The sequence below is a fragment of the Quercus lobata genome, chromosome 11 (assembly GCF_001633185.2).
Source record: "Quercus lobata isolate SW786 chromosome 11, ValleyOak3.0 Primary Assembly, whole genome shotgun sequence".
Classification (NCBI taxonomy): Eukaryota; Viridiplantae; Streptophyta; class Magnoliopsida; order Fagales; family Fagaceae; genus Quercus; species Quercus lobata.
Window position 1 is genome coordinate 5847486 of NC_044914.1, and position 23783 is coordinate 5871268.

The 23783-nt window shown below is 33.4% G+C and overlaps 1 protein-coding gene across 1 annotated transcript; it reads right to left on the reverse strand.

The window, feature by feature from the left end:
• Positions 1–517: 517 nt before the first annotated feature.
• On the reverse strand, positions 518–22553 carry LOC115969624 (cyclic nucleotide-gated ion channel 1-like). The gene is made up of 8 exons (XM_031089312.1): positions 22360–22553; positions 21871–22013; positions 19904–20324; positions 18708–18920; positions 17367–17647; positions 9473–9584; positions 2831–3067; positions 518–1270 (listed from the first exon to the last, which is right to left on the reverse strand). Exons 2-8 carry the CDS (start codon positions 21906–21908, stop codon positions 749–751), a joined length of 1824 nt encoding a protein of 607 aa, XP_030945172.1. The 5' UTR covers positions 21909–22013; positions 22360–22553; the 3' UTR covers positions 518–748.
• Positions 22554–23783: the final 1230 nt, after the last annotated feature.

Consider the following 23783-nt stretch of genomic DNA (forward strand, 5'->3'; position numbering starts at 1 on the left):
ATTAAAAAAAAAAAAAAGAAACAAAGAAAGAAAAGAAAGTCAGAATTTGAGTTCTACCTAGAAACACGTATGCATTTGGGTTTCAACCAAAATTTCAGATTCATATTATTTCTAGAAAATAAAATTAAAACACATGTTATCATTTAAATTATTATAAATAATGCATTATATTAATAAAAAAACATAAAAGCAAATGAAAAAAAGAACATAATACAGTATACTAGGCATCATTCTAATAACAAAACATATAAAAGAAAAAAAAAAAAACATAAAACAATACATCCCAAATCATATTAATAACAAAACATAAAAAAAGAAGAAGAAAAGACACAAAGCAGCAGCAGCAGTAACAACAACAACAAAAAAAAAATAATAATAAATCAAGGAGGAGAAATATGGGTCATGCAAAAGATCTATACCTCACACCTGTAGCACTTTACATGATTGTAAATGATCGGTCCATTAGTTAAAAATGACTACCACAGCTATATGTGTGAATCAATATGTCGAACAAAAGTAAGTTTTTTAGGCATTTTGGTGGAGAAACCTAAAGACTAATGAAATGGTACCGAATGGATCATAAAAAGAGTATAATTGAGAAACAAGTAGCAACCTTATGAGTTTATCAAAAAAAAAAAGTAGCAACCTTATGACTAGAAAAACAAACTTAATACTACAAAGACATCAAAACAAACTATTTTGCTTTGCAACAACGGTACTGTCTGGCTTTGATGGAATCTATCTGACATCAAAACAAAGTTTTCTTGAACCACCAACGACGTCCTCGTTGTACACGTGAAGCTGCCTGGGACCGCAATCGCTTGCGGCGCCAGAATCGTTGTATAAGTATAGCTGCCTGGAACAATTGCTTTGGGCCTAATAGTGACAAATGCCATATTTTTTTGAAGTCGTGGGCCATTAGAGCGAAGGCTTCCACTTTTGTGTGAGTTTTGAGGATTTTTGAAGAAACAGGTAGTATGGATAGGTTGCGCATGTCGTCGGAGGTAGGATTCATAACCCATTCAAGAAGTTCTCTTCCAAAGTACTGACCTTTTTCAAGACGCTCAGCATGTCGAGAGTCAGATCCTTCACCATTATTGCTTTTATAAGTCCATACAATGCCTTCTGTAATAAAGAATACCGCATCAATTGGGTCTCCCTCCCTAACAATGTAGCTGTGCTTGTTGTAGAACATTGGTTTAAGAGAGTCGCAGATTTTAAGCAACAGTTGTTCTTGCCTAGCCAACCCACTGTATTTTATGATTTCCAGCTGATCAAGGCAAAAAAAAAAAAAAAAAGCTATAAGTTTGTGTAAATCTAAATTATACCTCTTAATAATTAGGTAATTGAGTTTCACGTAACGCAAATTATCTTAATAATGTTACTATACTAATAATAAATTACATACTAAAAGCATGTCAAGCTTAATGCTTATTTTTTAAAAGTATAATGGATATGAGAAAAAAATACTTTTAGGTCAGCCTGTTAACTTCTAGTCGATTAACATTGTTTCATTAATATTGGTACTCTATGAATGCATATAGTAGTTTTCTGGGCATAAAGAATACATTTTGAATTTTTCTTTTGGTTGTGTTTGTTAACTCTACTTTGTACTAGATTCTAAGAATATATTTTCCCTAACCTCTACCATTAAATCAGAACAGTAATTCTTAAAAAAAAAAAAAAAAAATCAAAACAGTAATCCTTTGAGCTGAGGATTCTCATTCCACCCACCCACCCAAATCACAAGCCATAGCAACCCACTGCTGTCTATGCTGCAAGCCCATACCCATTCACGACTTTTGTGGAAAATTGTTTGTGCATAAATCTCTATAAATTGTTAAGAAATTGTGTAAAATTGTACATAAATTACAAAAATTATGAAAACTCATATAGATGTTAGGGGAATCACTTCGGCTTTTTTTCTTCTTCTCATTTTTGTACAAATTATCCAATTAAAAATGAGTTTTTTGTTATAATTTTTTCGTAGATCTAATTATACTAGCTCTAGCGTTTAAATTTTTTTTCCTTGTGCTTGATCTATTATTTACTAAAATGATTAACATATCGTAGAAAATTTTAATAATAAATTATCATTTTATAAAAAAATATATTCTCAAAAAGCATAATCAAACGCATTTTAATGAGCATAATTATTTTCTCACTTATTTTAGCATTATTTAAAACTTTTTTTTTTTGAGATCCATTATATAAAACTTTATTTCTCCAAACAATGTATTTTGCAAATTTCGTTTGGTTAGAATTTGATATTACTAGAATTTCTATTTTCCAAAACTTACCAAACGTAGCCACTATCGTTCTTACGCACACAGTACACTAGTAAATTCTAAAATCTATATATTCAACATTTTTATTTAATTCTCAAATGATATTTTATTATTAGATTGAATCTGGTCGGATTTTACTATTAATTTTCAAAAATTATTCTTTGTCACTATAAAATATATACTAAAGCTAGTAAATACTCGTTTCTAACGGTTGTTCAAGACTATAACCCAACATACTAATGCAAAAGGGAACAAATATTTTGTCATAAGCTATAAATTACACAACGGTCATAAAAATGACAGTTTTTATTTTATTATGAGTATAATAACATAAATATATTCCACTATAAGAGAGACTTTACCAATTAAAGTAAATGAAATACACAAAACTTATAAGTTTTAATTTATAGTTTAAATGGTATTCTTCTATATTTTATTAACTACTCAATTAGAATATTTTCAAAGTGTAGTACATTGTCACCGTGCAAGGGACAACTGGACAAGCAGTTATTTAGCAAATTTATGAAGGTAATGAAACTCACCTTCTTGAGCAGTTCTAAGCAGATATGGCGGTTGACAGCCCTTCGAAGTTCAGTAGGAAGATCAGGGATAAGGGTCTCTACACCAACGTCTTCGTCTGCTTCATAGCTTTTACCTATGTAGTCAATAATCTTGTCCCTTGTTTTTCTATCAAAGCGGTGTTTGGACAACCACAATTTAAGGTTATATTGTCGTTTTCTCCACTTTTGTTCTTTTGTTGTTCTCCACTCCATGTATATCTGTCGTCCCACTTCTGCTAGTCAGTTCAACTCGCCAAATCTTACTATGTTTAGGCATCAAAACTAATAATATTTTACAATTATACATCTCAATGTTCTACTTCCACACAACTTTTCTTTTTCCATCTTCCCAAAAAAAAAAAAAAAAAAAAAAATCTTTTCTTTTTCCAAAAAAATAAATAAGTGAAAAAAGAGAGATGTAGATTAGGAAATGGGGTAGAATTTATAGACTTAAACAATCTTGTGGAGGGGAAAACGAAGGGAACAAGATTCAGCCAAAAAAAAAAAAAAAAGGGGTAAAGTACAAGAAAAACCTCATAAATTTATAATTAGGACATATTAAACTCCAGACTTTCAATTGAGATTTGAGACACTTTAATTAAACTCATAACTTTTATAAATTTACATTTCACATATGAGGGTGAAATTTGTTTGGAAGGATTTTTGTGTATATTTATGAAAGTCTTGGGTTTAATGAGTCCCATTTAAAAGTGTAAGGTTTAATGTGTCGTAATGATAAAATTATGGTGCCCTTTTTATACTTTTCCCAAAAAGAAAATACTAACAACTCAATCACCAGCTTGTGCAATATGCGAAAAAGTTCCCTAAGGGTAATGACTAGTTGCTAGCTTGTGGAATATGCTAAAAAAATACTAACCTATCTAGCTTCTAATGCAGAGAACACAACTTTGTTGATGGAACGCCATTTGCTGGAAGAAGTTATGCTAGCAACCCCACACTTCTTGTAAGATCCTCTTATCTGAATAATCTTATCCTTACATCCCTTCAATTATTAGTCAAGTTCCAAGTAAAATAGATAGGATTAAATCAGTTACACATGTTGGGATTATGATAGAGTTAGAGCTATGTGTGTAGGGTTGTCCAACCCACTCGGTTACCCAAGCTAAGTGATAAACCCCACTGGATCCAAGCCAACTGCAGCTCGACCTGACTACTCTAGTGGTCAGTAGAGGGTCTTTTCCTATAGAAATTAATGGTGCCAAGTTAGTTGCAGGTCTCCTTCCTCAAAAGCCAAATTACACGAACTAACTGGAATATATATGATTTTTCTGGCGAGATTTGCAAGATTTGGTGAGATCTTATTGGATATGATGAGATTTCTGTCAGATTTTGAGAAATCTCACCAGATTTTCACTGATTTTTGCCGTTAACTAGCCTAATTTTCTCCGTTTTCTAGATCCACAACTCCAACCAAATTGACCACCACTTGTTGAAGGTTTGATCTACCCAGTTTGATCAATCTTTTTGGTTGGTGATGAGTTGAGATATGTTCCACCTGATCAGGTTGGGTTGAGTGTTGCTTGAGCCCAAACCCGAGATGACCTAACCCATGGACAACCTTACATGTGTGGCCAATAGAAGGGGAGCTTGAGTTGTATAAAGAGTGCAAGGAACCATTATTTGATATATCTTTAAAAAAAAATGTAATTCCTTGCTTGGTGCACTTCCTTTCTTTCTTAATATTTCTCTATGGAGTGTGACTATCTTGAATTAAGGCAATTCACATACGATTCCCATATATTTCCATACGCTTTCCACCTATTCCCAATAGAAAAAACCAAGTTCCTAACAACAAGTATAATAATAGCTTAATTTTGAATATTTATATCATTATTAGAAAGTATTATCATACTTTTAATTCATGCATTTTATATTTGGTTTTAGAATAATATTGAATAATTGATTTTGTGCTTAAAATGAATTTTAATGCATGAATATGTCTTGTAGACACCCCATTTCATTATGACCTATACCCAAATCCCCTAGTCCCAATGATGAGAAAATCAGTTGCCACCAATATGATTAGCATCATGTGTGGAGCCCAATGAGCATACAAACCCCAAAGTGGCTAGATACAGTTCAAGCCCAAGCACAACTATGACTCAAGAATCAAGCTCAAAAGCCTAAAAGCCCATTTTTGACCTAATTGGGCCAAGACTTACAAAAGGAGCGTACATTAGGTATTTGATGTGTATGCACTCAATCTGTGGCATACACACCATCTGGATAGAAGCCTTAAATCACTTAATTTCTATTTCTGTGGGATTCTAGGGTAACCAGCCTGATCAACTGATTGCCCAAACGTTTAACCTAATCCTACATCTCAATTTTGCCTATATAAACCCCCATTTTCACCATCCAAATGGTCCAGATTTTCAATACCTACATAAACTTTGCTGAAATACCTCTAGAAGGGCAAAAAATGTGAGCATTAGATTGATTTTCAGCCATCTTTGGTTAAAAGATAATCTCCTGCTCATTCATGTTCAAAACTTCTAGTTGGTTCAAAGCTTTTCTAGTACACCACTTATAGTCATTAAGCTAAACCTGACCGAACCATTCAAATCATTCCTCCACACATTCACTTGCGGTAGTTGATTTCAGCTGAGGGGCTAGTAATTAACATCACTGTAAGTGCCATGAGGAGGAGATATGGATCTTTCCTATGATCCACACTTTTCCTTTTGATTCTTGTTTCTTTTATGTTTTTTCATGTTGTTTTAATGTTTTAATATGTTGCTTTTGTACCATAACATGCTTTTCTTTAGTTGTTTGATTCATTTTCTTCATTTTTCTGCAAATCTGTAAAAAAACCCTAATATGTCTTAGGATGCGTACGCGTGGGATAAGATGCATACGCACCAATACCCCTGGGTACGCATGTTTTAGACGGCTAGGGTTCATGTTTTTGTTGTTTTTCTGGGAATCTATTTGAAGCCTAGATGTGCATACCAATCTAGGCAGAAGCTAGATTTCTTTCATTTACTTTTAATGCCATATTTTACTATCTTTTCTTATTTGTTTTATTTGCTTTGATTGTATATATGCTGTCATGTTTGTTTCCTTTTGTATCACATGTGTAATAAATCCAAAATACCCAAAATTTCTTATTTTCTTTCCTTTCTTGTATCAAACCCTAATGCAGTTTATCTCTTCTCTCTCATTCACTCTCTGATTTTGATTTGATCCTCATAAGGCAACTAGAATATTTAGAAATAATCAATGAAAGCCTTACAACTCATAAAAGCTTAAATACTTTCTAAAAAAATCAAAATCAAAATTCAATCAATATTCAATTCCTTTTGGAATTAGTTAACTATTCAAAGATAAGGAAAGTATCTTGACAAGCTTTAATGTTATTAAGGTAATTGATTTGAACTTAAATAGTAACATAAAAGTTAAGTTAATTTTATCTTAATTAATCAAATCTTGTTCAAGCCTTAAAAGATGCAAGATCATTGATGAAAAATCAAGACAAATCCAATTTTAATAAAGGGAAGATATCCACACATCAATGAAGACTTCACATCAATTTAATGATCCCTTTTTGCATAAGACATAATCATCATTTGAGAGAAACTCGCAATCTTGGTTGGTATCCATTTGCATGTGTGCGAGCACATGCATAATTGGGTATACACATGCACATACTTGGATGTTAATGTTTTGACCTCTATCATGTTTGTATGCTAATGCTTTGAGCTTGATGCCATGAGTTGTATGATTCTATACATGTCTATGCTTCCATGATCACATGTTTTATCTACTTTCCCGTGGTTGTCACACATGATACATAGGCTTATACCTAGGCTTTAGATGCAAGTGCACATCCATTTGGGCCTCTAAGATAGCTTACTTTCCACCAAGTTGAACAACGATATATGAAAGTCGTTATAGCTAGGCAGGCTTGGGGTGCCTAACCTATTCCCATCCTATACCCTAACTCTGAACCTAGTCTAGTAGAAAGATCTTCATGGAGTCATGTTTTGGTTTTTGGACCTATAACCAAGTGGTGACTCCTTCATCTCTTTTTAAGAGACTTCATATACTTTTAAGCTTGCGCTGGCTTCAAATCTAAGGAGATTGAATGTAGCGTATCCCACCTTCACGAGAAGGAACCAACAAGCTGATGTGCCATAAAGGGGGTACAAATCACAGAATTTACATGTCTTTTGTAGAGAATGAAATTAATTCTAGCAAGGAATCGTAATGGAATTTATTTTTACAAGGGAGATAATGAAGTTAAAGAAGGTCAACCTAATTAAATTTGAGTCCAATTGGAGCAAGGAATCAAAAGAGATTTATATCAAATCTAAGTCCAATTTAGATTAGGATTCTAGACTACACAACATTTAGTATTTTGGGCATAACTTTCAACTCCGATATTAATTTTGAGGATTCAAGTAGTGTTGGAAAGCTAACTTATAGGGCTTTGTAGTTTAATAAAACCCCGATTCTGACTTTAAATGGGCCAAAAATGTTGGTTAAATGAAGTTTAAAAACTAGGGATTCTCTCTAAATGAGAATCCAACTTATAATAAGATTTCTTGGACAATTTAAAAGCTCTTTAGGGAAAAACTCAAGAGGTAGCAACCTTAGAAGGAGAATTAGGTTTTCTTAAAGTTTATTTACATTTTTTAGAGTTTTATTTGGTGTAATAACTTGATAGAAGCCTTGCTAAGATAGAGGGTGAAACCCAACTATTTATTGGTATGTTCATGACAATAATTTTATGGTTTTAGTGCTTATGTTCTTGCGTTTTTTATTGATTTAATTATCTAGAATAGTGATTGTTTCTGTATATTCTTTGATTTAGCAAAGACTTTGGCATGTTAGATGCTTAAAATTTCCTGTGAATTAATTCACTAGTTTTATTTTGCCTAAAATGAATCAAAATTTAGAAAACTAATTCTTGATTTCTAATTGCTAAATCATCAGACTAAGATCATGCTTCGTATGAATTTTAGTTGAGTTATAACATAATATTGTTAAGACTACCAATGGATGTGCGGCGTGTGAACCCTTAAACCTTAGTGTCTTAATATATTGTTGTTTTCCCTCATTCTAAATTTTCTTTACCAAATCCTCAATCAAAATTTATCTTACATTAAATTTTATTGTTTTTAATTTTTAATTTATCTTGTGGTTTGCTAATAAATTCCTTTTCCTTATGGATTCGACCTCGGACACATTGAAATATTATTTTGTGACTCTTGCACCTGGGAGCATTATTTAAGTCACAAGATGGTATTAGAGCAGTTGATCTTGAGATGATCGAATTCATTACACCGCATCAAAGTTTCATGGAGTTACTGAAACTCAAATGTGGATATTCTTTTTGATGGCTTCGCAAGGTCTACAAATTCTTTGCTCTTGACAACACTCCACCACTTCTCATGGTTCCCATTGCCTCTTATTATATGGAAGGAGAGGTGTTGAAGTGGTTTCAAGGCATGGAGGCATCAGGCTTATACAAAAATTGGGTAGATTTCATATGCACCCACAATATTAGTTTTGAACACCAATCCTTCCGGCATCAATGGAGACTACCACCCAAGAATCCAAATGCAAGAGAGCTCGTGAATTACATGACAGAGAACCAAGAACTAATCCTTGATGCACCCACTCAAGAGTCCACAATTCAAGAATTAGAAATCCAAGTGTCTTTGATCCAAGAATCAAAGATGTAAAAGCTGACAATCCAAATGGTTAAAGAATCACATGAGGTATTGAGAATTCAAAGACAATCCAAGGTCCAAATAACTAATGAGAATTCAAAGACAATCTAAGGCATTAGATGATGTCATGGATGATGTTATAAGAAGCTGGCGTAGTTCTTCGATGCGTGGCAGGAGCATGATGACGACAGTGTGTGTAGGACTTCCAGGTGGCACATGAGAGCGCTTATAGGGTCAGATGAGGGCCAGATTCGTAGGTTTTTGTAGATCGGTGAACAACAAGGCCTACATGGTGGTGTGTGTGACCATAATCTGATCAAGGAGTTGATAATTCTTGGCGGCACATGTGAGGAGAGTCGGAACATATGTCTGTGCGTAGAGGCGCATGCAGTTGCCATTTGGGACGAGTTTCTTGGGTATTGGTCATGGTAGGCTGTTGAGCATGTCTGTGTGGTTGATTGTGTCAGGTGAAGGCTATTAGGAGTCATGCATTGAACAGAGATATTGCCGCTACATCACAAGTCCAATTGGGTATTGGGGTAAACTGTAGATTGGTATTAGATACTGAGATTTCTTTTATTTGTAACCGCTTGTTTTGATAATAGTGGATTCTCGATAGTTGTGACCTTACATTCACCTGGTGGGGTTTTGCCTAGGTGGTTTTCCCCATTCGTTAACAAATCAACTGTGTCAAATTTATTTTCTGCTGCATTTAACTTAGTTAGTGATTTGTTTGTGCTACTACGCTTATTGCATATAATTGAATCTAATTAATTCACTTGGCTAATTAATTGATTAATTTACCAAAGGGGTCAATGCATTTTTGGCCTATCATAAAGAAATAATAACATACCAAAGATAGAAATTCCAAGTGCAGAAAAGTTTTCACAAAAAAAGAAGTGAAAGGAAAGGATTGGGCACTCACCTGTAAGTTTCCAATGAAATAAAGAAATAATAACAGACCAAAGATAGAAATTCCAAGTGCAAAGATGTTTTCCCAGATGTAGGTACTTGTTTGGAGGTTTGATCCAAAAGAACTGCAAAATGCCACAACTATAATGTATGAGACACTAAGCTTAAAATTTCTAACTAAAATTCAAAAAATGAGAATTCATGAAAATTTAGGGGAAATGTACAAGTTAAAGAGAAAATGAAAGATCTATATTTGGGCCTTCAAAGTAAGAAAGCAGGGTCAAGATTACATGTTTATGGCTTTTGGACAAATAGGAACCCCAACCCCATACACAAGAGCAGTTGTTAATTAAGGATGGGGTTCAAGCCCATTACATCTATGAGAGAAGGAAGCATGAATGTGACACAATTAGAGTAAATTACGGAAAGAATGAAAAGCAAAAAGAAGACAATGGCTACAAACTTCTCTTATATCTTTTTATTGGATGAGAATTTTAACAATCCACAATTTGATTGCATTTTCTTATTATGTCCTCAATGCTTGTAAACTTTCAAGAAGATTAAAAATCAATAACTATATCAATAATTAAATAGTCGCCGAGCGGAGGCTATCTCTTTCCTAGGTTTGGCTAAGGCAAATGACTGAACCTGTAAAATAGGAAATGAAATGTTATCCGCCAACTCCCCTCTTTCTTCTTCTACTGATCTAAGTATGCTTTCCCTCCAGGGATAGGACTGATGCCAGCTCGAAGCAGCCTTCATTAATATTGATCACTCTTACTATATTTTAAATTTCAAATTTTTATAATCTTAAATTATGCATAAATTTTTTTTATAGATTGAATGATAAATAACATCTTATTTGAACGAAATATGACATAGATGTTAAGAACATGAATATTGGCTTTTGATATTGTAATATAAATAGTGGTAATGAAGGTTGAAATATCTATTCACTATACAAGACAATCTTGACAATGCAAGAATGAAGGCTCGTTCATGTGACATTGACAATTAGAAGAAAAAAAAAAAAAAAAGCACTTAGAAGACTCTTAAAAGACTCTCGGTCAACTAATAGCCTATTACAAAATTTTTGAGATTTGCTTCTAGATTGTTTGCTTGTGGCACTAAATCAGTGTGAAGACTAAAAGCTAGTTCAACAATTGCAGCAAAAACGGTAAGCTAGGATACATTGTCTATTACTTGTGCTGGAGGTCTAGTGACTTAGTTTCTATCTCAAAAATCTTTATGGGTAATTATTGTATGGGTTACAATCGAACCCAACATGTTTTTTAAAGTGATATTTTTTAAAGTTGGTTACATGATTTTAGGTAAGTTGATTCTGTTATAGAATAGTCATAATTTTTAATTCTTTATTGAATCACTTTCTTTGTATGCTGGACTTATATTAAAAAATTTTATTGTAGATAAAAACACTAACAAAATTACTTGCCAACTTCTAAAAAGAAGAAGCCTTCTGGTCAAGTTGAATCTACTGTCAAAGAACCAATTGCTGCAGATAAGCTCATACACACAAAAAACAGGGGAAGTTAAGATATAGAAGATAGAGCATGACATGTTGTTAGTTGCTATATAGGACTTGTAGTTTAGTTAGTAGTAAATTGTATATATGTTTCACACGTGTCGACTGCTGTTAGTAATACATGTGCCAAGAGCTGTTAGTATTTTAGTTTTTTTTATTAGCACATTTTATGGGAGTTAGTTAGAGTTAGTTACTTCCTTTAGCTTGTATATATAGATTAGCTTCTGTAATTCTAATTAATGCAATGAAATTATTTTTCCCAAATTAGTTTTTCACATGGTATCAGAGCACAAAACCTAGGGTTTTCTTCTTTTAACAGATTTGAGAACTTTTTTCTTTGTTTTTCTTCGTCTTCTTCAAAAGCTTTGAAGCTCCTTCCATGGTTGCCACTGGTACAACTATGGCTTCAACCTCTGAAACTTAACTTCAACACAGGATTCATTAAATGTGAATGATCCTTTGTTTTTACACCATGGATAAAATCCTGGTGCTGTTCTTGTTTCTTAACCTCTAATTGGTGGAGAAAAATATCCTGCTTGGGCTCAGTCTGTTAGGAAGTCACTCATTGCTAAGAATAGGCTTGGCTTCATAGATGGCTCTCTCACCTTGTCATCTCCAATTGTAGACTCTCCAACTGCAATTCAAGCCTGGATTTGTGCAGACAATATGGTAGGGACTTGGATAATCAATTCAGTCTCTCCAAGGCTTCATGCTAGTATTGTCTATAGGGAAACTACTTTGGAAATTTGGAATGATTTGAGGGATACTTTCTGTCATAAGAATGGTCCAAAGATCTTCAATTTGCAAAAGCAAATCTCAGAGCTCCATCAAGGTGAAGTTTCAATCATTGATTTCTTCACACAGTTGAAGGTCTTATGGGATTAATTGTAAAGTCTCAGCCCTTTTCCTTTGTGCACTTGTGGAAAATGTTAGTGCAATGTGAATCAAAGGCTTACTGATCTTCAAGCCAAAGAATCAGTGATGAAGTTCCTTATGGGACTAAATGATTCTTTTTCTTAAGTCATAACTCAGATTTTATTCATGGATCCTCTACCGTCTGTTAACAAGATGCATTCTTTGATGATCCAAGAAGAGATGCAAAGGAGTGTTAGTATGGGTGCGAGGGTTGAATCTACTGCTTTAGCCACCAAGACTCAGAATTACACTAATGGGGTTCTAATGGTAAAGGCAAAGACAGACCATTGTGTACTCATTGTGGCAAGCTAGGCCATACCATTGATAAGTGTTACAAGTTACATGAATTTCCACCAGCTTACAAATCCAAGAACAAGTCCATGGCCCATCTAGTCTCTTCTACTATTCCAGATCATCTTTACAATCATATTGCACTGACTCCTCAAGAAGGTGTGCCTAGCCATGCATTTGTCACCACTCATGCTCCTTATTTCACAATAGATCAGTACCAATAGTTGCTAGCTTTGATTGGTGCACTACCAAGGCCATCTCAATAGCATTCTATAGGGTAGGAGTACCACATGGCCAATACTGTGGGTTTTCCTAATAACACAGTAGCAGGTATGTCTTTAAACTTCAAGCATTCTGTCTTTTTTGCTTAGCTTGTTAATAGAAAAGCTTATAATATGGAGACTTGGGTTATTGATGTTGGGGCTACTGATCACATTGAGTTTACTAACCTCAATTATTGCTATTTCACATTCTATGGTACAACTGCCTAATGGGGAATCAGCTGTTGTCACACATGTTGGAACAATTCAACTTTCTTCACATCTAATCCTTACAAATGTCCTTTGTATACCTTCTTTTTCTTTTAACCTTTTATTAGTTAGTTCCATGACTAAGACACAACCCCTTTGTCTTGTTTTCCTTTCTGCTCATTGCTTTATACAGGACCTTACCAATTGGAGCACGATTGGAGTGGGTCAAATGTCTGATGGTTTGTACTTGTTGCAACAATCAAGCTTGTTATCAGCTTCTAGTTCTTTAGTTGACTTCCTGTCCAAGCACTACATAAGTTCTTTTACTGCCTTTTCTTCTAATACTCATCACAATAATCTATATTCTTTGTGGCATTTTAGACTAGGACATCCCTCTGATGTTGAGCTTCAATCTTTGAGCAATGTTTTTCCTTTCTTGCAAAATTGTTGTACTAAAGAATGTATTGTTTTTCCATTGGCAAAACAGAAAAGATTATCCTTTCCCTTCAATAATAAAATGTGTGATTCTCCTTTTGATTTGGTGCATATGGATGTTTGGGGTCCATTTTCTGTTCCTACCTCAGCTGGTCATAGATATTTCCTTACTTTGGTTGATGATGCAACCAGGGCAACTTGGCTTTTTCTCATGAAGGCAAAATCTGAAGTCAAAGCCTTGATTGTTTCCTTTTATAACATGGTTTTCACTCAATTCAATGTTAAAATCAAATGTTTTAGATTTGATAATGCTCTTGAATTCAAACTTTTTGATTTTTATTTTACTAAAGGCATAATTCACCAAACTAGTTGTGTTTATACTCCAGAACAAAATTCTGTTGTGGAGAGAAAACATCAACATATCTTATCTACTGCTAGGGCTTTACAAATCTAGTCCAATCTGCCTCTTTCCTTTTGGGGTGATTGTGTGCTCACTACTGTATATCTTATTAACAGACCGCCCTCTCCTCTTTTATATCATAAAACTCCCTATGAACTTCTGTTTGGGAAGGTTCCTTCTTATTCCCATCTTAGGGCTTTTGGTTGTCTATGTTTTGCTTCCACCACTGGTCTTAAGTCTTCCAAGTTCTCTCCTAGAGCAAGGAAGTGTGTTTTTATTGGATATCCCTATAATATCAAGGGTTATAAGCTCTTTGATCTCTTATCTCACACTGTTCTTGTATCTAGGGATGTAGTTTTTCATGAGACAGTTTTTCCTTTTTTTGTGCTTGAAGATGTTTCCTCTTCTTCTTCTCTTATTCCACTTCCTGAAATGTCCCCCATTCCATCTTATTTTTATGATGCTTCTCCACAATGTTCTTCTTTTCCTTCAGCTTCTTCCCATAACATTTCTGATGACACCATCATTGATATTCATCATGATCTTGATGAGGATCTTCCTAAGAATCTACCTGAGGCTCCAGATGAGCCTTTGGTTCTTAATCCTCATCTTAGGCAGTCTTTTAGAGTTTCTAAGCCTCCATCTTATCTTCAAGCTTACCATTGCAGTTAGGTAACCTTAGTTCCTACTTCTAATCTGCCTTAGTCAGGTACATCTCATCCTTTTTCTTCTTTTCTTTCTTATGATCACTTGTCTTCATCCTATAAATCATTTTGTTGCTCCATCTTTGTATTGTTGAACCACAATACTATTCTCAAGCTATGTTTGAACCTAAGGATGCTGAAATTGCAGCATTGGAGGCAAATAACACTTGGACCCTTACTCCTCTTCCACCCAACAAAAAGGCCATTGGTTGTAAGTGGGTTTACAGGGTTAAGTATAGGTTTGATGGCTCTGTGGAGAGGTACAAGGCTTGGTTGGTTGCAAAGGGGTTTACCCAAAAAGAAGGCTTGATTATATTGAGACCTTTAGTCCTGTTGCCGAAATGGTCTCTATGAAGTGCTTGTTGGCAGTGGCTGTTGTGAAAGGTTGGTTTTTGAGCCAACTTGATGTCAACAATGCATTCCTTCATGGGGATTTGCTTGAGGATGTTTATATGGCTCTTCCACCTAGCTTCCATAGCAAGGGGGAGGTTGTTTGCAAATTAAACAAACCTTTTTATGGCTTGAAGCTAGCATCTCGGCAATGGTTCTCCAAGTTCTTTGAAGCCTTGATTCAATTAGGATTTGTGTAGTCTAAAGCAGACTACTCACTATTTACTAGACAGTAGGGTGAGTCTTTTATTGCCTTATTAGTCTATGTGGACGATGTATTAATTGCCTACACTGACGAGGACAAGGTTCATCAATCCCAGGTTTTATTGGATCAAAAGTTCAAGCTCAAGGAATTGGGAGATTTAAAGTTTTTCCTTGGTCTAGAAGTTGCAAGGATTGATAAGGGTATAGCCTTTTGTCAAAGAAAGTATGCATTGGAAGTACTAAGTGATGCTGGTATACTTGGTCATAAACCTTATAAGGTCCCAATGGAGTAGAATCTTATGTTGAGCAAGTATAATGGTGATTTGCTCAATGATCCTAGCAAGTACAGAAGATTAGTGGAGAGGCTGCTGTATTTGACAATCACCAGACCTGACATCACTTATGCTGTTCATAAGTTGAGTCAGTTTATGTCCAAACCAAGAAAACCACACCTTGAAGCAGCCTATAGAGTCTTGTAGTATTTGAAGAATGAAGTAGGGAAGGGAGTGTTCTTTTCAGTTGCCTCAGAGTTGCATGTGAAAGGTTTTACTGATTTAGATTGGGCTGCATGTCTAGACACAAGAAGATCAGTGACTAGATATTGCATCTTTATTGGAGACTCCTTAATTTCTTGGAAATCCAAGAAATAGTCCATTGTCTCAAGATCTTCAGTAAAAGCTGAAAATAGAGCAATGACAGTAGCTACATGTGAAGTGGTATGGATTCTTTATCTTCTAAGGGATATTCAAGTGAGGCATGATAGAGAAGCTTTGCTCTTTTATGATAGTCAGCCTACTCTCCACATTGGTTCCAATCCAGTGTTTCATGAAAGAACCAAACACATAGAGATTGACTGTCATGTGGTCAGGGACAAGGTGTTGGCTAAGGTGATAAAGTTAATTCATGTCATGTCAAGACTCAATGCCAATTGACTGATGTGCTAACTAAGGCTTTGAGTTTTAATCACTTCTTAGAGCTCATTTCAAAGATGGGACTGATCAATATTCATTTGCTCTCAGTCCATCTTGAGGGGGAGTATCAAAAGAAGAAGCCTTCTGGTCAAGCGGAATCAACTATCAAAGAACCAATTGCTGTAGATAAGCTCATACACACAAAAAATAGGGGAAGTCAAGATATAGAAGAACAGAGCACGACATGTAGTTAGTTGCTATATATGACTTGTAGTTTACTTAGTAGTATATTGTATATATGTTTCACATGTGTAACTACTGTTAGTAATACACGTGCCAAGAGCTGTTAGTATTTTAGTTTTTCTGATTAGCATATTTTATGGGAGTTAGTTACTTCCTTTAGCTTGTATATATAGATTAGCTTCTGTAATTCTAATTAATGCAATGAAATCATTTTTCCCAAATTAGTTTTTCACACAACTTGAAGTTTGATTCTTGAGGTACAATTTATATTAAATATTTATTTATTTTTCTTTACCTAATATGTTATGTTTTATTCTTAAAACTTTTTTTTTTGTTTATTTATTTTTCTAAATAATTTGACTTTATTATTATTTTACATGCAATAAGAAGAGGCACAACTGAGAAGGTTGATAACTTGACATAGTTCACAAACATTAGCATTTTCTTTATGTTATTTTATGGTGATGATATCATTACTCATTAGTGAACTTTGGATTGTGTAATCTTAGAAATCAATGTATTAATTAAGTTTTATTTAAACTGTTTTTGTTTTTTTTTCCAAAAAAAAAAAAAAAAACTGTTTTTGTTTTTGGTTCTCTTTTTTTCTTTTTCCTTTTTTAGTTATTTGCGATCTCTTATTTGTATTGAAAGGAACTAGAAAGACAATAATAATATGATCATATTATTAGGGGTGTAATTTGCAATTTACCCTACAAGTTTTATTACATATAATATAACTTACAAACTTATATGCTAATGAATGTGATTGGTAGGCTTTAACCACCTCATAATTGAATATTTGAATTACCTTTTTGTTATTGGTGACACTTCAATTTGTATGCTTAACGTAGTAAACTTGTAGTACATATTGCATGTAGCACTACTCATAACTATTTTAGCTTCAATTGTGTGCAAACAACAAATTTAAGAATAGATTAAAAAGCCATAAACCTTGTAACTTTAAATAATGTTACATCACTCAATATTTTTATTTGAATGCAAATTTTAACAAATCCACCGAACCATCTTTGAATTACATTATTTTCATAAATTCTTCATGCTTACAAAAATTCAAGGTGATCAAAGATCAATAGTCATGTTATTAATCAATTATTAAAAATCAAGTTTTTTTTTTTTTTTTTGTTTAAAATAATGTATAAAATATAAATTTATTAATCAAATAGTAAATAACATCCGATTGACATGAAAATTGTCATGCATGTTAAAGAACATATAGAACTTATAATTCAACAATGAGATTTTCAGAATATGAATTCAATAATAAATTATTAAGTGATGTAATATTTTTAAAGTTACACCATGTGTAACTTGGACGACATAGAAATACGCAGGACTTATATATTTTGATATGGAATAGCAAAGAGTGTATCATGTGCAAACCTTAGATTTCGCATGCCCCACCAGAAACAGTAAAATGCTTTAGGCAGAAAACCCGTGGACTCTAAGCTTCCAGATCGACGGGCTTCAAGAAATATTCCAAAATCAAAGGTACTTGTGTTTGGTGTATCAATAGGGCAGAAATCATCTAAAAAAGAGAGCTTTCTAAAACTGTGGTCACAGTTAAAAGAAATTTCAACCCCATCACTATGAATTTTAGAAGCTTTGTGCCAGCAAGACGCTAGTCGTTGGATAGAGAAAAAGTACCAAAAGGCTCCCAATACCTAATCGATTTGATTATCATTATAAATTAGTAAATTTTGCAGATATCGTAACCAAAGGTTAATAACCATTAAAACTATAACAATAAGAGAAAAAGAGAATTGTATGGATATGAAACTACTACTTAAATTATTCTCCCTTTCAAAAAAAAAAAAAAAAAAAAAATTATCCTCAATAAGTGAATCGAGATGCTTTTCTAAACCTTACCAACGGATGGAAACGTACTTCGCATAGACTAGTCACAAAGGCATCCAAAGCACAGGGATGGGATGTGTGTACTTGGAGCCTTCACAAGTAGGGATCACACCAAACAAGCCTATAGAAGCTCATACAGATAATCTTGAAAAAAAAAAAAAAAAAAAAATCCGACAAAAGGGTATTGCCAAATGGTGAGATGCAAGGTTCCATAGACAGTAGTGCAAGCTAAGTTCTAAAAAATGAGCATACAAAGTTGAGATGTGGTTCTTATGGATGGCATACATAAGGCTCATGGATGACATGTTGACAAAGAAAAAGTCCATAAGGCTATAGAAGCAAATGAGACTTGTTTGTTGCCTATCAAGAGGCAAAGATTCACAGGTGAGGGGAAAGATTGTTAGGTATACATATATAAGTGAAGTCTCATATTGAATAATAATGAGAATGGTGAGTGGTTAATATAACATAATTAGGCCTATACCCATTGGTTTAAGCCAGCCTTTTGAGTCAAGTGTTGTCCCTATATACATGTTGTATTAACTACCCATTTTGAAGCTTTCCAAGGTATGATCTCCCCAACACAACTCTTACATGAGATAGCACCTTCTAAGTTTCATTCTTGAGGTATTTTTTTTTAAAAAATCAATAAAATGAAACATTTGTTATTTTTATTTTTCTTTCTTTTTTGGATATTTCTTCAATATATGATTTTGATTTAGCAAGGTTGGTTGGTTTAGATTTTTTTGAGAAGAAGGTTGATTTGGAATTTAAATATTAAGAAAGACAACAATACATTGATAAAAGAATCAACATTTGTGAAGATTAAAAATAAAGAATATGAAATTACTACGTAAGCAAACTTACATGACCAGCAAGGATGTATAGAAATAAATTCAATGAAGCTGTGATCCATAGGGAAGCCTTATTAGTTTTCCCTGCGCGTTTGAGTTCCTTCCAGTATCGGTAGATTTGGAAAACTCTTGGCCCATATTGCAAAAGAATTACGGAGTTCAAGATTGTTATATTTGAAGATTTTGTCCGTCGTCTCATCTCTGAAAATATGCTTGGCATTACCACCTGAATGGATTACAACAATTTTTTTTTTTAGAGTCAATGGATATAATCTAATTATGTGTAGGACGGTGATAATTTAAAGAAAATAGTAATTATGTGTGTATTAGAATTTTTTCAAATTCACATTTTGATTTATTACTAATCTATTTGAAGTTTTTTTATTAAAGGAAAATATTTTTGTTGTAAAATAGAAGTAACTTAATATTCCTTATCCAAGAAAAAATTTAGTATTTTTTGTCCGTTGAAAATTACGTGTTAGATCTTTATGATATAGGCAGTTAGGTATTGCTATTAAGAAATAGGAATTAGAAACATTGGCATGGTTGTCAAAATTGCGATTTAGATCGTAGGATCGCACGATTTACGATCTTACCTAACCAAAACGTTTAGAATCGTAATAGGATCGTAAAAATGGTAGGAATGTATGTAAGATCGTGCAAGATCGTATAGGATTGTAGGATCGTATGAGATCCTACCAATCTTACCAAAACATGTGCTCTTGGATTTCATATTTATAATTAGCTAGTTTACCTTAGAATGAGAATTTTATTTTGGATTTCAGATTGTAATAAGCTAATTTTCATTTGCTAACTGGCTTAACTTATTTTGGATTTAGAACTTAGAAACTGGAAAATATTTTCAATATTTTGGATTTCATATGCACGGGGCTATATACTAGTTAATATAATAGTTTGCTACATAAAGATTCAACAAGCTAATTTGCCTTAATGGTTAATGTGTCAGCCTGGCCTCCGGTTTCCACTTAACCCGGTTGAACAAATTGGTCTGGTCCGGTTATGAAAACAATGCTTAATTATAAGTACTCAATAATTTTTTGAAGGCTTACGTCAAAAAAGAAAAAGGAAAAAAGAAAAAGAAGAAGTGTGTGTATATATATAAAGTCTTTTTTTTTAGTTCCAAATTACTAGAAAAATACGCGAAAATAGTATTTTTCCAACTTACAATGTAGCTAAAGTCTCCCTTACCTGTGGAATAGGCAGAATAACTAGAACGTTGAACATGATGGACCATAAATGCCTTCGACCTTTTTCCCAACATGTTGTATTTGCCTTCGACCCTCGCTGCTTGTAGGATTTCACTACAAAATGCACTAGGTAAACGACATCGGTGACCGATCGCGAAACAATAGCTATGGTCCACAACAATTTGTTTAAGCCAATGCACTTTTTGTCTTCTTTGATCATGGGAACGTAAAAGAACAAGGGATCCAGTGATACTGCAAACGCGCGAAACAATACAAGTATTTCTTCATACCATTTACGGAACAAACGTACCAATGACTTTGAAACAAATTCAACAACTTTGCTCGGACGACATTGCCCCTCGATATCCTTATTCTCTTTTTTTGAAAGGTCGATATCCTTATTCTCATTCCTGCACAAAGACCTGGCAAACATACAAATTAGAGGTTGCCTTAAAAAAAAAAAGCAAAAAGCTAAACACTATCAGATATTCTGTATTAGGATCTTCTTTTAAAAACAATTATGTATTAGGACTGAGTTATGTCGACTTTGTACACCACACCTTAAACTAATATAAGCTAACCTTACTCAACTTTCAACCTATAACATGTGTTCTATAATGATGGTTCTTTATCATTAAGCTAAAATTCTAATTAGTTTTTGGTGTAAGTGAAGATTAAACTTCAAATTTTTTATTTAATAATAAAAATTTTTATCGATTGACCTAACTGAAATCCACTATTTATTAAAAATTAAAACATCTCCATCATGAATTCTATTTACAAGAAAACTAGATTTTATAACAAAGTACCCGCACTGCTTTCTCTCTATTTATAATAATAATAAAAAAAAAAAGGTTTGGAATGGAATTCCTCATATTTAAAAAGTTTGGGATTGGAAAGAGGCTAATCCATCCCAAACCTAACCAATTACCACTCTTATGCACATGTGAAGTTGAATTAGTGGAACCGTATATATGTTTTCTTTCCAGACTCCTACTCTTTTGCACAAGATGATTGGAGTGCATTATTTTGGAATTTTACAGAGCAATTAGCATTAATAATATGTTGAATTAAAGAAAATATTATAATAATTTAATTCAAATTGAATAATAAAAATTACTTTGAATTAACTTGGCAAAAGCATATGTAAATTCGAATTTTGTTCAATACTTTGGTAATAAGTAGCATAAGGCTGCAGCATTTTCTTCTTAGCTAAACATTTCTATAAGCAGTCAATTACTTGGTCTTCGAATCATGGTTCAACTTGGACTACTATGCTTTGGGGATTCTGCTATCTAGCGGGTGAATTGTTTTTCAATTTTGAGTAATGTCGAAATTATTCATATGCACTTATTCACTATTTAATTTCAAATGATTTTGTTTTGTATGCATCTAACCCGACTGACCCACTTATATTTAATATATATTTAAATTTTAATAAATATTAAATTTTTTTTTTTTTACCCCTCTTCTCAAATAAAATCCAAATCTTTGGTTCTCCTCTTATAATTTGTGTTGATTTGGTGTTATACTAAGTAGTATTTGGTTATAAATTTGTTCTTATTTGTAGTGGTAGTGTTCTAATTCTCAATTTAATGTTAATAATAGCAATTAAAAAAAAAATCTGTCCAAACCATGGGTCCAACCCGATCCACATGGGTTCGGTTGGATCCTTGTAATGGATTGAATTAGATTGAATTTTTGTAACCTACCATGATGGATTAAATTGAAAAAATCCTTCAACCCAACCCATACACACCACTAGCCACTAGTAAATACTAGTGGAAAACAGAATAGAACAGACATACAAAATCTTCTTCAAAAATGTTTTAGCTGAGAGCCTAATAATAACCAATTTATTTATTAAAGAAAACGACAACAATTTAGAACTAAATTTGTTAGACTATTGGCCAAAAGAAGAAAAAGAAGAAGTTATTGTTAGCACTAAAGTAGAGAAAAAGAAACTACCTTTCGTCGTTCTCTTGCGATGGGCTAAGATAACTCATACTTAAAGCTTGTCGATGATCCAACCTCCAAAACAAAGAACCAATCTCTGAACTATGCTTACACAACCCAACGAGCTTTACCAAAAAAAGTATGAATTTTGATCCCTGGAGAAGTGTAAAACATAGATTAGACATTACTAACAAATTTTTCATTATTTCAAAGTGCAACAATACTAATGAAAAACAAGGCTATTGACCTAATTGTTCAAAAATATTTAAATATAGTATAAATATTTTTTTTGGAGTTATAAAATACTATCACTAAATATATATCTCCTTAGTGGTTAGTTGAAAATATGATAAAGTTGGCTTGGTTGAGACTGCGTGGTCTATTGGTCTGGTATTGACCTTAGCATACCCTCTCGTTCTTTCTTGGGTTAACGGAACGAATACTTGTTCAAGAAAAAAAAAAAGGTAACCCCTTATTGAGAAAGAGAATGCGTGATTGAACCTGATCACAAACTCAAGTAGCATGCATTTTACAAGGCGGAACAAGAGGGAAGGGAATCTGGACAAGCCAAAGATTTCCAGAAATTGGCTTTCTTGTAGAATTTTAAGAGCATGCGAAGGTGCAGAAGCAGCTGCAAGAAATAAATAAGAGTAACTCCTGTCAACATGATCTTAATTGGTGAGTGATATGAACCATTCACACTGGTCAATCCCTCAAGTCTTCCTATGTTTGTCTTTTTTACCAATAGATAAAATCTGGGTGGAAAGGGATGGAGATAGGATTTTAATGGTGGGGCCAACGTATGAATTTTCTATTTTAATGAAAAATCAAATTAGTATTTATTTAATATTAGCAAAATATCATAAAATGAAAAGATAAAAAATATTTAGTTATTATTAGATATCAGATTTGCTACTATATATACGTATATCTCTGAAAAAACATGTTTAGACCGTTACAACCAACTTAATGAATTAATGAATTATTCAAGACTTAAAGCAGATAATTATTTATCACAAGTTTTGCATGGATAAACATATTTAAGGCAATAAATAATCAACACACCCACACAGACACAGGAAATAAATAAATGCAACTCCTGTCATGCCCATAATTAGAACTTAGTACTAGTTATATGTACTTAGTACTAGTTGTGATTAAATAAATGCAAAACGTAATAGAGATAATTGGTCTTATAGTAATTACAAAATTATCGTTATTTTTTTTTATGAGAAATGCTAATGAGTATCTTCAGGGTACTGGTTAATAATCTAATTAAAAAAAAATTTTATAGGAAAAGAAAAAAACAATTAATATTTTGACAACTTTTTTCATTTTCTATAAAATGAAAATTGACAATTAATAATATCAATTTTTTTCTCTCTCCTGTCTTGCCTACCTCCTCTAACTCAAAATCAAAATGGCTAAGATTGGTGACGATGTGGGCATGTCTTGGAGGTTGAGATTGGCGACAGTGTGGGTAGCTCAGTTGGTGGGTCTTGCGGTGGTTCGGTGGATGTGAATGGGTTTCGGTGGGTGTGGCTGGGTTTTGGTGGGTTTGTGATTTGATTTTGGGTGGTGGGGTTTCTGATTTGTAGGGGTTGTGGCCCTTGTGGGTGGTAGTGGTGCTCTTTTTGGGTTTGGTGGGTTTCAATTTGGAAGGATTGATAGTTGGGTGTTACGGCTATGGGTGGAGGTTGCTGTGGCTGTGGTTGTGGTTGTGCAGTGGTTTCCATGGCAGTGACAGTAGTTGTTATGGGTGGTTGTGGTGGGGGTGATGGTGGCTTTGGCTATTATTTATTGGGTTCGATATACTATTTTTTATTGTGGTGTACATATTATTTTTATATGACGAATGTTAAAATAAAATCATGATGTGTATTATAAAATGAGTTGGTAAAATAAATAAATAAATTTTTTTAACT

Coding starts and splice junctions, on each gene's coding strand:
- LOC115969624 (XM_031089312.1), bottom strand. CDS start 21,908: ATGAGTTATCTTAGCCCATCGCAAGAGAACGACGAAAG. Junction 9,585..17,366: donor TGGGGCATGCGAAATCTAAG/GTTTGCACATGA, acceptor GGCATTTTGCAG/TTCTTTTGGATCAAACCTCC. Junction 1,271..2,830: donor GCTTAGAACTGCTCAAGAAG/GTGAGTTTCATT, acceptor TGCCTTGATCAG/CTGGAAATCATAAAATACAG.